This window comes from Adiantum capillus-veneris, chromosome 15, assembly GCF_014529385.1.
Source record: "Adiantum capillus-veneris isolate H3 chromosome 15, ASM1452938v2, whole genome shotgun sequence".
NCBI lineage: Eukaryota > Viridiplantae > Streptophyta > Polypodiopsida > Polypodiales > Pteridaceae > Adiantum > Adiantum capillus-veneris.
Window position 1 is genome coordinate 92,062,557 of NC_140945.1, and position 14,528 is coordinate 92,077,084.

The 14,528-nt window shown below is 42.8% G+C and overlaps 1 protein-coding gene across 1 annotated transcript in view; it reads left to right on the forward strand.

The window, feature by feature from the left end:
- The first annotated feature begins 4,436 nt into the window (after positions 1–4,436).
- The window catches only part of LOC147441061 (uncharacterized), a 28,537-nt gene continuing 18,445 nt past the window's right edge, over positions 4,437–14,528 (forward strand). Inside the window, exons 1-2 of the mRNA XM_086482799.1 lie at positions 4,437–5,659; positions 11,139–11,369. Of these exons, the coding sequence (XP_086338925.1) occupies positions 4,794–5,659; positions 11,139–11,369 (1,097 nt within the window). The 5' untranslated portion in view covers positions 4,437–4,793. The remainder of the gene's footprint in view (positions 5,660–11,138; positions 11,370–14,528) is intronic.

Sequence of the window (14,528 nt, forward strand, 5' to 3'; positions counted from 1 at the left end):
TTTAGTTTGCAGTCTCACATGTCAACATATTTATGCATAGCTCAGTTTCTAAGCATTGGCAAGCTGTTAAAAGAATCTTTTGCTACTTGAGTGACACTTTACATCTTGGGTTGTTTTATCCCAAGGGGCACCAGTGCCACCAAATTTGCATGCTTTCTCGGATTGAGATTGGACTGGTTGTTATGACACACGAGTGTCCACAAGTGGTTTTTGTTTCATGATCGACAATTCATGCATATCATGGTTGAGCAAGAAGAAACCTATCGTGGCCACTTCTAGTTGTGAAGCTGAGTACATGGTAGTCTTCATAGCTACAATTGAGTGTGTATGGCTGAGATGCCTTATGGCTGATTTAGGTGTTGGACATGACATTGACAACATCATCTACATTAACAGTCAAAGTGAGCTGATTTAGGTGTTGGACATGACATTGTCAACATCATCTACATTAACAGTCAGAGTGCATTGGTATTTGCGAGAAACCTAGTTTTTAATGCTTGCGCAAAGCACGTTGAGGTGCATTATCACTATGTTAGGGAGAGACTCTTAGCAAGAGATATCAACTTGGATTATGTGTTGACATAGGAAAACCTTGTTGATATGTTCACAAAGGCATTGCCTTGTGAAAAGTTTGAATATTTTCGCAAAGCTTTGGGCTTGCTTCCCTTTGTCGATTGATCATGTCCTTAAGTCATGACACTCCCCTATACACTATGTGCCATCTCTTGTTCATCACATTGCTCATAGGGGGGATTTGTTACCATATATGTGGTAGTGATGTGTGCAAACACACTTAGTACTGCTAGGGCACCTTGCAACCCTAATTCCAACAGATGAGCTAATGGCAAGACATTTACTATGTATTACATGGTGCTTATACCCAAGAAATCTTGCTCTATATCTTCTCCAACTTCTAAGCTCTGTCTCTTCAATCTCTTAGTTATACCTAACTTTGATGATCCAATAGACATCTTAACACTTTTGAACAAAATTTTGTGTATAATCATCCCACAACCTTTTTTTCTTTTAACACCTCTTAGAGACACAATAAGAATTTCACTCCACAATTTTGAAGTTTAAAGTTTCTTTTATGTCAATTTTATGAACTCCAATTTTTGTACCGCACATGGCATACAATACATTTCAATAGGACCCAAGTATCATCATAGAAGAACTTAGAGTTTTCTAGATCTCCATGTGGCACATGAACATCTTTAACTTAGATACATTGACTAAAATAGCAACATGATTCAAGACCCCATCTCCCAAACTCATGCTTAAGATGCTAAAGACTTGGAGGAGTAACTATCTTTATTAAATAAGGACATAGCCATATAATACCTACTATATTTAAAAAAAGGGTAGAAATTCTCATGGGGATAGGGTTCCACACCAATTGACCAACAAAGGAGAGGAAGGTTTGCAGGTGTCTAGTATGCCATCTAAAGCGATTTGTAAACATGTAAATCACATATTACTTAAGGGAAAAAACCTCAACCTAAACCACAAGAACGACCACAAAAGGGGAAAGGGGCTGCTTTTCTTAACTATGTATCTAGAATACCTTATTCATATTCTACATGATAGCAAAAATTTCACATACAACTACAAGATTCTCGAGTCAACACTCCAAATTTTAGCACAAAATTACTAATGTGACTCAACACTACAATTGTGTCGTGTCATTAAATATCTAATATCTAACCAACCCAAATTATATAAACTGATCATTTAATATGGGATAATAAACGGGAACAAGGGTTAGAATATAGACATGTGCTTATGGATCTATCTCAACACGGGGCCAATGGTAAAGGGGCCCAAATGAGAGATGGTCTGTCAAAGAGCAAGGTTAACTAATGAAACTTAAAACACCTTAGGGTTAGCTTCATTAAAGACCTCCACTGGTTAGTATTAAAAGTCCTTTGACCTTAAGCAATTGACCTTAAGCAAACTAGGGTTGAGCTTGAGGTGGGAACCCGACCTAAACTTAAGCAAGCTAGGGCTGTGCTTGAGGTGGGAACCTTAAGTAAGCTAGGGCTGTGCTTGAGGTGGGAACTCCACCTAAGGTGCTTGTCATGCTTGATGACTAAGGTACTTGAGGTACTTTTCACATTTAATGAGGAAGCTGCTTGAGAAGCTTCCTATGCATGGGGGGTAAGATGCTTGAGTCAAAAAGAGAACCTACACATTTAATGAGGAAGTTGCTTGAGAAACTTCCTATGCATAAAAACCTCAAAGTTAGGGGAATTCTAAAAGAGCACATGGGACACATGTCAGACTCTCACTAAGCTTAACCACATGGTGTGCTTGAATGCTATTGGTAGGGCTAAAGAGGGGTTCAATTAGCTTCTACTTCCATCTAACAAATATCTAGATATTTTCAAGCTCTCTCTCTCTCTCTCTCTCTCTCTCTCTAAGGGGTAAGGAGGACACTTGTCAAAAGACTACCCATGTACTTGACTGCATGCTACATGCGATTGGCTAGGGGGAGAGGGGTTCAATGAGCTTGCAACATGCAGAAAGGTCACCACTTGCCCAAAGCAAGGAGGGGGGGTGCCAGGGGGAATTATTCCACACACACACACACACACACTCATTTGCAAGGCCATTCTCACTTGGTGAAAGTTGAGGAACACTACCTCCTTCTCCAAGCTTGTAAGAGTGAAAGCCTACACCAACACTCTTGGCTATGGAATGCAAATCCAACCAAGAGTCATGCTTCAATGCTTAAGCTTGCCATCTTCTCCATCTTCATTACTATGTTATTATGTATGCTAGCAAAAAGAGTAATGATAAGTGAGGAACTATTTCTTTCTCCTATGGAATGTTTCTTCTTCCTCTTCCCTATCCTCATTCCCCGCTAGCTCTCTCCACCTTCGAAGGTGTTTGAGGCCTTGGGATAGTTACTGCTTTCTTCAAGTTTATGTTATGCTTGTGATGCATGAAGCTTTCCATCTTCATTCCATCACCTAGGTTACAAGGAACACAAAGATTGTATTGTACCAAGTCTCTCTTGATGGGAGAAACTATAATACAAATGCCTATTGGAGGGGGGACCGGCTCCATATGAATCCGGTCCTCAACTATTGTCATATTTTCTAAACTCTCTCTCTTGCAAAAGTATTGTTCATGCCAAGTTAACTAAGTACCATATTTATGTTGCTACCGTCAATTAAGTTCAACCGCTATGCTCACAAAGAATCTCTCAAAAGTGCTTCACCTAATTTTCTAATTCCGCTATTCTCAAAGTTCATAGGCAATTTCCATTACATGTTGTGTACGATTGTTCAATGTTTTGACTTTGATTGTTCTTAGCGTAAAAATAAATAAGAATAGGGTACATAAACTTTAGTCAGTAGCACTTGAATAGATTGAGTGCTCACAATATTCTAGAAGTTGATAATTCATTTGAGATGGAATTACTTGCAATAGAGGCTCTACACCTCCAAAGCCAAGCACTTTATGCCCACAAGAACATGTTTTTCACGAAATCTTGAGTTTCAATTTTGTAACGTGTGGTTGCAACAAGGGGGTAGCCAAGGCTTTGATAAGTCGAATATAGTTGCAAGAGGGCATGCACTCACTATTCATTCGTTATCTCGGGCAATATGTCCGCTCATTGAGTTTATCATGCAATACAACTTGGCTTACTACTTAATTGAGTGTTCACGCTTAGAAGGTTTGCCTTTGAGCAATGCATTGTCTTAATCTCTCATGAAAGCTTGAGGGCACAATGCAATGAGAGATTAAGAGAGTGCATGCTTTCTCTTTCAAAGCAACGTAGTGCCTTAATCTCTCATGACAAGTTAAGTGCGCATTTGTCAAGAATTTTGGATTGTTTTTATTACCGACACAAAATAGGCTACACACATGACCTGTGTAGCATTCAAAAGGCGAAGTTTGTGAACTCTGCCAATCGAGAAAGGCAGACAACGTTTGTTGATGTGAGCGGGCTGTGGTTGAACTAAGCCCCTTCTCTACTCTAGGCTTGAGCCTTCCAACACCTTCATTTTGAGTGGGCCAACCTCAACATTAAAGCCCACAGGTCTTTAACGAAGACCCCGTCAAGGGATCGACGGCTAGGAGCAATACACACAAACCTCGAGGAGATCGGACAATCAATAGAAATTAGCGCAGTGTGTTCCCTCTAGATTCGAACTCGGGCGTGCACCGTGGGAACCCAATGCCTTAACCACGTGCGCGCGTGGCTTTTGCTGTCCACAATGCATAAACATAAATATATTAAGTGAACTTCGGCAGGTAAGAGTAAACTAAGACAAAATAAATCAAACTTGAATACGCTTGAATAAATTCGAACGGCCGATTTTGTTTCAGATCTCCCGCGTGCAGATGGAGCCGTCGATCCCATGGTGGGGTCTCTACCCCGTGGGATTTAGTAACCAGGGTGGGCCAACTTTATTTGTGTGGGATGAGACTTACATATACAGCCTACCTAGCTAGCTAATACAGACTGTGAGCTCAAGGCCTGCGGTACGCGAGAGGAGCATTTTGGGGACATTTGGCCGCATTTGTGAGTCTTGTACTGTGTGCAAGAGCACCGTTCTGCACAAGCGTTACATGTTCCTCAAGATCTAGGGTTTCTTCCATGGACCATAGTACCTGAACAAAGGGGCTCTTTCTCTTCTGCAAAGAGCTTTCCATGACTCTTCTGGGATTATTTTCCGCAGGCTATCTTTTGAACCACAGAACGTGAGAGCTCCTCGCCCTAGGATACTTTTGGCAGATTACCAGCAGAGAAGCAGGGCATATTCCTGCAAATACACCCAACGATGGTGGATTGTCATTCCAATGGTGGAAACAAGCGTTCCCCTGTTCTTGATTTGAACCAAGCTCTCACTAAAGAGGACGAGGAAGAAGAGAAAGAGAGCCAAAAGGAAACCTCGGGACCTTCCTGGCTATTTGGAAAGCCTCAAAAACCCTGGCTACAGTTGAGTGAACAGGACCTAGCTGACCGAAAAGACCGGACCTCAGAAGCAAATTCTGACCATCGTTCAGTAGAGCAGCACCAGGTCTTTGCAGGAAAACCTTATCCACATCCTGTAGAGCAGCATGGCTTCCGAGAGAGTTCCATCCTGCTTCGCAATGAGCAACATGACCATGATATTCCTACCTTGCACACTGAACAGAGGTTCCAAGTCATTGACATATGGAAGAAGAACTCTGATCCAACAATGGATTTAACAAAAAGCTTCCTACCTATGGAGGACGTGAAGCGAAGCCAGAATATGCCTAGCGTTTCTCTTGGAACCATGTGGGAGCGAGAACAAGCAGCTTTACCTCGTATTCGAAGGTCATTGTCCCCTGTTTCTCCCCCCCCTATGAAGAAATCTCTTTCCCCTGTCTCGCCAGAACAAAGGCCAGCCGAAGAGATCCGGGTAGCAGCTCTACGGCGCGAAAGATCTCCAGCTAAACGTGGAAGTTCGTATCGCTCACCACCACCGAGAGGGCACAACTCAGGAGGGGATGCTTACTCGAAAAGACGACGTGACAGGGATGACTCCATCTCTCCCAGAACCTTATCCAAGAAGGGGCGTGACCGCTCACCTTCCCCATCTCCTTTAGGAAGATCAACCCGAGTTAGAAGATCTCGAACTCGAAGTCCCGTTCCACGTGGACATCGGTACTCACCCCCCAGGTGCGAATTCTGCGGTCACTGTCCTTTATCTGGTTTCTAGACCTATTAAACTTCGTAAATCTAGGTAATATCAAATGCTGGGCAATACCAGAACCAGACCCACAGAAGCAGGGATGGACAGCACAAAATGGTTGAGGCTCCTGCAATAATGTGCTCTGATATTATCCTCTAGGTTTTTAATGACAAAGCCATACAAATCAGTTTGTTCGGTGGTGCCAAGATTTTTGAGGAAGCATACTCTCTTTCAGCTGCTGTTATTTCTTGTACTTTTGCCCACTTCCTTTATGTCTGCGAAAGTCTGTGCATGTACAGTAATATGGCATGTCAGGGCGGTTTTTTGTGCTTTGTGTTTTTGTCTTTGATTGAAACCCTTACAGAAATGATCAAGGGACTCCAATTGTATGTTGCTGTCAATAGTGCGCAATTATGGTAGTCTGCACATATGGGAATTTGCACATTAGTAACAAGTCGAACTTGAAAGAAAGTGGAATGTCGTGTCTCCAGAAGCTGTGTGATAAACTTCAAACACAAGGACTGGTCATGCAGAAGGGTTATTATTTAGAGAGGGCTATGGGAGCAAATCTTTGGCGGTGTTCTGAGACACCATGCTTGGTTATTAGGGCATGCTTGTGGCCAATTCCATCGTCATGTGGTTCACCATTCTGAGCAACGTGCTTCTGAGATTGATTTTGCTCCTGACGACTGGAGTGAGGTTGTACAGTGCATAGGCAGGCTACAGCTCAGGGGCAGAAAATGGGACTTTACAAAATTAGACAAATCAGCATCAATCAAGGGCTATGGTTAGTTGCGGAGACACACAATCAACTTGTTAACAATAGGACAATCAATGATTACATTGTTAGCATTTCCAATTTACGGATGAATGCCTTTAAACTTCGATTCTCGATTAATTTTCTGACTGTTTTCTACCCGATTTGTCGCGTAAACCAATATTTTTTTTAGACTTGGCAAACCAGCAAAGTATATGGCTAAAGAGCATTTGTTAAACCTGTTGTTGATCTTTTGAAAACGCATTCTATTTAGAGCTGAAGAGGAAAAATTGCATGCAAGGAAAACTGCTTTAGGAAGCATATGCACATCTAGTGACTGTCTATATATGGTAATTGTCATCACTAGCGAGGCCAACAGTTTAAAAAAAAGGGAAGAATGGTTGGGATGGTCCTAAGGATGACATGCTGACAATCACAAATGGCTTTTCTGTTTAAAGAGATTAAATGGACTGTTGTTCTAGAGGGATTCCTAAGGCTTGTCCGTGAGATGGAAGCTGTGGTTTTCCAGATTTTTGTTTGCCGAGGTCTTAAATGAATGGTTACATTTTTTCTCTTTATTTTTCTAAGGGGGGCTTCACAAATATCCTTGGACACCTAATGGTCACATCACATGGCATTATATACCTCCTCAGGGGTTCATTTTGCATTCCTCCTACAGGCCACCTGCTCACATTGTTATCCCTGTCTTGTACATCCTCTGGGTGATAGGCCATTGAGCATCTCCAGAGGTCTCTTTTGTACACAATATACAGCCACATTTCCTGCCAAAAAAGAAAAATCCTTAACTTCATCATACTCCTGGTGTAGGCATCTCTTGGGTTGAGTAAGGATGGGCTCTAATGCTAGGTTCAGGCCGAAAAATGCTGCTTCTTGGGGCTGATTTAGAGGTATAAGGAAGTGACTACTGCAATCGAGCAAGAAGAGTACTCTCAGCTCTGTCCTCGATTGCCTTCGAATTGCAGTGTGGCTCCCTACGAACCATTACCACCCACACGCTTTGATACCAAGTGTGAGAAGCCCAAACGTGGCTTTGGTTTGCTCTACAACTCTTTGTGTGCCACTATTCTCTCGCCTGCCCACGCTTTCTCCTGCGGACTGCCCACACTTTCTCCTGTTTATGCTGCCAGTGTGTTCGATTTTTCCCAAAAAGTGTAACTCAACTGGCATGTGTATAAAACAACTCATCTCCCAACCTTTATTTCCCTTACTATTGGTCCCTTTTCACATTGGCCTTACACTTGGGAATTCCCACTGACTACCCTTGAATTTAATATTTAAACTCCTTGCCAGCACATACCGGCTCCTGGACCATCTCGACCCTCTCAGCTGGATCTTTAAATTCTTAATGGTGGACCATCTCGACCCTCTTGGTCAAATTCTAAAATTTTACCTTAAATTCTGTGTTTTCTAACATATAGGAACTGATTGATCTTGGCGCTACTTCATGGCAGCAGAGGTTTTTGGAGATCAAATTGGAGCTGAAAAGGGCGCTTTTGTTATGAGTAGATCCGCAATTGGGCTACAAACTTGCCTATGATAGGCTGGGTTAAGGACACTATATCTGCCGTGACAAGGGTTTAGGATATGGTTGCTGTATGTGGCCACCACTCCTTAGGGATGCTGGCCTTTTCTTTTTTCTTCACTTTCTCAAGGTTGATTTAAAAAACAGCATGGTTTAGGATATGGCTACTGGGTGTGGGCTGCCAGGCCAGTACTTGAACATGCACTATTTCAAGGTGTTTATCTATGCACATTCTGTGCCATGCTGTTTCTGATTGGTGCGTGATTGGAGGCATGGTTCTACCGATCCCGAGCTATGTACTATGCTGCACAAAAGTATAACAATGCTTGACTTTGCCTTGCACAACCATTTACACAGATAGGGCCATGCATCGTCAATCAAATACTAATTCTTTGGACTCATGGTGGGAATAGGGATGTTGTAACTGTCGTCCCAAGCACGATAAGATGATAATCTTCACACTTTGTATTGGAACAAGTAATGAAGTGAATATCGCATGTTGTCAAACTTTCAAAATTGTGTTTACTTTGGTTATGTAGGATCACTTAGTAAAACTCTGCACAGGGACCTCGTGCCTCCTAGCTTCAAAACACAACTAAAAGGGAAAAACACCGAATGAACCCGAAATGTTGCAGACAAAAAACGCCACAAATTGCAACCAAGCGAATTTTGCCAAATTTCTACCGGTCCTCTTCTTCACGTGCTTGTCCTTCCATGATCAACGAGCCATGTGCTCCGATATCATGTCAAAGTCGACGATGCGGAAGCGTAGAGCAACGGGGAGAATACACGAGAGAGATAGATACTGCTGAACCAACCAACCTTGCTAATGAATTGATGATTATACAAGGCCAAAATAAGTATTCGGAGCACATTGGACAGTTTACTAGAGATGCCATAACTTAGACAGTTTTCATTCCAATTGCAGTGGTTGTGGAGATTTTGTCACAAATTGTTGATGTGTCAAGCCATTGAAGAACGGAGCCAACTTGTAGATCCCGGCCGAGGGGCCTAAACCCTAAGCGAAGAAGCAAAAGCAACAGAAGAAGTTGTACCAACTTGCAAAGTCTTGCTGAGTGGACTATGTTTAAAGAGAAGTTCCCGCCAACTTTTGGGACCCTGTCCGATGGGGCCCAAGTAACCTAGAGACATTAAAATAAAGCAGTTGATGACGTGGCAGTAGTACGGACGCTCCGCAAATTGCGCTGACATGCTGATGTGGCAGCCTGTATGGATTTTCGCGATTTGCGCTGCTGACGTGGCAGTTGTAGGGATTCTCTCAAAACGCGTTGCCTGATTTTCAACGCCAGCTTGTGGGCTAGTTGCTTTTGAGTTTCAAGCTTTTCATGTAAACTGCTTTTCAACAAGGGCCTTTAAATAAGTGCAGAGGGCTCAGTCTCTAACACTTTTCTGGGTGAAGGTGCTGAGCACGAGTACGTGCATTGTATTGAGTTCAAGTATTATAAAGAAATACCGAAAGGGGCGCCAAGGTTTGGGGCCAATACTCTCTGGGGAATTCTGCTGCCATCTTGTGACGGTGGTATCAGAGCATTAGGCGTGTGCTTTTCTCAAAGCATACCGGTCCTATAAAAGAGTAGACAGAGCAAACTAAAGGCTACTGGAATTTTATTTTTTTTTGGGTTGAGCTTCAGATCACTCAGACGTGACCATTGTTTTAAATTTGTGAGGTAATAATCTTCTTTTATTGTTTATGCATGTTCTTATCAAGGACTGTCCCTACAAGCCTCAGTAATTTTCTAAGATTTGGTGAGCATGAGGAAATATGTAGAGTCTTGCAACGTGAAGATGAGATCTGACTGCACAAAGAAGAAAGCTAGATGAAGATTAAACCTTATCTCAACAAATTAAGGCTTCTTGTAATGGATTCAACTCTGCTTCTGCATTCATTAGCTCTGTTTTTGACACGTTTGTTTTAGCAAATGTGCAGATTTCTGTGAGCTTTTTGTTTAAGTTGTGATATGCTGATAATGTGTCTCAGATGTTCTATCTTAGTAGTGTGTATGCCTTATCAACTACCCTTTCTGTGACATTTATATTTCTATCAAATGAGCTAATTGTGCTGGGCTTTATTACGTCTAAGTCTGTCATTCATCTCTGAAGTTGTCTTAGGAAACCACTCTGCGGACCTATGCTTGCGTGGTGAGCAGGCTCCTGTGTGGGAGGATATACTGGTACAGGTTTTGGTGACATTAGTGGAGGTGTCATGACTGTCGTAGTAATTAGTCATTACGATGCATGATGGAGCTGATGGCTATATTACATTGTGGGTGACTGTAACTGGCATCTAATTTGAAGTTGAATCTGGCTTTTCACAGACTGATGTGAAATAAGCTGTTGTGCGTTTTTTGATTGAACATGTGTTTGTACATGTAACGGAGAGTTTGTATTTTGTTGAAATTCATGTCCATGGTTAAGAACTAGCAAATACACGATGCAAGCATGGCAACTACTTTTGTGGTTCTTGTTTTTTTTTGAGTCAGTGCATGCATATGAATGCACTTTTTTTCTAATTTATTTTCTTATTGTTGCATTTCTTGTCAATTTTGATCTTTCTTTCATTGTGTTCCACTCTTCCATGTGTCTTATGCTTCTCTAGCTGCATGGCTTGGGATGTATGAAAAATGTCTTCATTTTCAAGGTCACCGTCTTTCTTTATTTTCTTTTGCATAATGGTCAAAATGGATACCAACAACACGTACTGGCTGCAAATTTAACAGGAACACTTGATACTAAACAGATTCGCCAGTGTATGGTCGATTTTCTACTATTAGCGGTCATTTCTCATCTATAAGGGACCCTGTTTTTTTTTTCTCAACAAAACCAGGAAATTTGCGATGTGCATGTTTGTGCTAACAACTGGTTCTGCAATTTCCGATCTGCTTTTGTTAATTTACCTGATTGCCATCAGTTGCATGGGAATAAAGCTTCTGCCCATGTAATATTAAGACTTTTGAACGAAAATTTCTCTAGTTGTGTGTTAAACGGTATGTGAAGTGCGGGCAAGCTTGGCTGTTTGTGTAAGAATTCAGCGTGTATCTCAGTTTTAGTCGGGAAGCTATCACCATTGAGTGCATATGGATATGGTGTTTGTTTGTTTGTATATTCCTAGTTCTGAAAATATTGTTCCTACATTATGCTTTTGTAGGTCAAGGCATTCACCAGGAGCAAGGTATTCTCCAAGGCGACGAAGTCCTGTGAGCTATCGGCCCAAGCGAAGGCCATGGTCTCCACCGCCCAATAGAAACACTGGGCTTGGAAAGCCAGGAAGGAATCTCTTTATTGCTGGCTTCAGCTTCGGCACTACAGAGAGAGACTTGGAAAGGAAGTTCTCACGGTATGGACGTGTTAGAGATGTCCGCATTGTTCGAGATAAACGGTATGCTTTTATCCCTTTGGTCCAACCATACTATTCAAGATAAGTAGACATTTTACTGCATATAAGGCAACACTGTGTGAGCCCATTTACCTGCACACAAACACCTTATGTCTTATGCACATGTTTGCGAATAGAATCCACATATCCTATAAGGACAGAAATTGTACAATCTACACAACTATCGATGTCTCTTTGCATCAAGATAAACAAAAATAAAAAAAATATGAATGTGTGAGATTATTGTGTATGATCTATACGTGTCTTGCCGATGCATCCTACGAAGCGGCCTTGCCACTTTCCTGCCCCTTCTTGGTTGTAATTCTAAACGCTGTCACGCCCGTATTTTCGCGCTGGTGGTCCGACACTGTCTCTCACACACACACACACACACACACACACACACACACACACAGTGTGTTTGGTTTCTTCGTCTTCTGCCGCAGGTCTTTCTTCGTTTGCTTTGCTTCAGCTCGCTTGCCTGTTTCTCTTTGCATGTGTTTTTTGGCTTTGTATGCTCTGCTTGTGTTTGCTTGGCGGAGTGTGTGTGTGCATGTGGGTGAGTTTTGCATGGTTGCCCCTGTTTTTTTTGGGGGGGGGGGGGGGGGGGGGGGGGGGGTTGTGCTCGTATGCTTGTTTGTTTTTGTCTGTTTTGCCATTGTTTTCCCCGTGTTACATGAACCTTTATAGGTGGAAGTGGTGAAGTGAACGTCCAAGGTGTTAGGCCTTGTTTGGCTTGTTTGGATATGCTTCTTCATAAATCAAGTCCTTCGATTTATAGTAGCCCACATGTGCACGAGACATGAGTTGTTGCATATTAGGAACCACTTTGCAGTATTCTTGCGAAGGAAAGGACAACCCCACTTTGTATCACTCTATCTGATCCGCCAAAAATATTCCTAAAAAATGGAGAGAGGTAGACGAGTGTCACAAAATCAAGTCTCTAAGGTGTGAAGAGGGATACATGCATAATGTTAGACCAAGCCAAAACAAGGTCTAACTACAAAAGTGTCTCAAGGAAGCTCTGGTAAGAGGTGTGCCAAATTTTGGGCCCATGTGGTTCGAAATATGAGACAACCCACCATTGCATAACAGTGTCTTTAAGGAAAGGGGTAACTCGTATCAATTTGATTTCTGGAAAAGTTGTGGGTCAGAAGATAACATTAAATTGTCAATGTAAGGTGCAGCGGAAGTGAATATTGAACTTTGCTCAAGATGAGTGCTCCAAACTGTGCTCAAGGTTCCTTTTGTTCTTATGGAAGGGAGAGCCTTCCGTTCTTAATGAGAGAGTGCAATGAACACAAACAAAGTGAACGGACACTGTGCGTGAAAGTGTATGAGACCGAGAGATAGAGAGAGAAGAGATTACAACACTAGAGACGTTGTAAAACCCTCCTCCGAAGGCCCCACTCTCTATGGCGAGAGCGGTCTACTTATGATTGCACGAATCTCTACAATGCTTGGACTTGCTGTCGATGTCGACGACGACGAGACGACTGAAATCTGAAAACGCTAATGGCTGAAATCTGCAAATCTTTATCTGCTGAATTCTGACTCTATGTTGGTGACAATGTCGATCACTTCCTATTCTAGATTGACTTGACTGAACTGAACCCTTGTTGTGCTGTAGCTTGTCCACGGACACAAAGGGTTGGATGTGTCACGTGACAGTTACAGGAATTTGAGAGATTTCTTTGGAGTCTTGAACATGGGAATCTCGCTTAGCTTTAAATTTTTCAGTTTTGTTCGTCTGTTTGTTGTGTGCTTTGTGGATTGCTTGTAGGCTTTGCTTGTGTGTGAGTCCTTGCATACCTGCCTGTTTGGTGGTATCGGTGTGTGTATGCGTGCTTGTGTTTCTTGTATGTTTCTTGTTTATGCCTCAATATTTACTGCAGGTTTCAGCCTCCACATTCATGTTGATTGATTTTTTTTTTTTAACACTATGTAATTTGACCTTTGGCTGTATTATACCTCCGGGCTTCAGTAATATGAATGGTTATAACCGGCCTGTACAACGTAGAGGGCGGTACTATTTCAATTACCTGTTAACTTTACACAGAGCACTGAGAAGGGAAGAGAACACAGTTGCGTCCAGCGACTAGAATGTCACCGCGCACACGAGACCGACACCCTGTAGGCCCCAAAGATTGGCGCCCCTTTCGGTATTTCTTTATTCAAATTAAGGTAGACGATCTGACCACTTTGCACAAGCTTTCACAAAGCTGTCCAAACCTGGCGAGGGCTGAAAATGCAGGTTTTCGACCTGATTTTGGCAGCATAACGGCGCAAAAACCCCTGTAGGTCAAAAGCACCTGTCTAGGACGGATTCCCTCGCTATCTGGAAGCTTTCTGGTGAGCTATCACAGAAATTCAGCGAGCTGTAATTCCCTGTTTTTGCTCAAAAGCTTGTACACGCATCCCAAGGCTCTCACGAGGCTCCCCCGGTGTTCCCTTGCAGTTTAGGTGCGAAACCCTAAACCTGCAGAAAAACACAGCAGGCTGTAATTCGCTGTTTCGGATCGTTTTTAGCGGAGCGAACACGCCTACGTGTGTCCCAAGGGCTCCCGCACGCAATGGGACAGTTCCCCTGTGAATTGGATGAGTTTTCACGCGAGAAAACTCTCCGAACTCGCAATCTTTCGCGATGGAACTGTGCATACCTGTGGGGGATTAGCAATTAGCTAATCCGGTTCCTGTTCAGAAGGCTCTTGCCTTGGCAAACGCGCATAAACCCCCAGAACTGTACATGTTCAACTGAGTAGCCCAACTAGTGGGGCATTACCATATGTGCCAAAGGGGAGAGAGAGATGCATGAGAGCAAATCATCGCGCTATATGAGACAGAGGAGAAGGCAAGCTTTCCATTAAAGCTGTAGACCTGCACCCACTACTCACACACACACTGTAGCTCACTTATGAGTCAAATCAGCCTCCTCTCTCAAATTAGGCGCCCCCTCTTGCTGATGGAAGTAGCAAACTCCCCAGAAGCTGCCATGTGTCCAGTTTGCCCCTTCTGAGTTAATTCTCTAGTTCCCACTGACTTATAAAGTTATAAGTGACTTTCCGAGTGGCCCAGACTTCATTTGGCGCACACTGGCTTCCATACTCATCAAAATTCAGTGCTAATTGGCCCGACCAGTCCCAGACTGACTGACCCAGACTC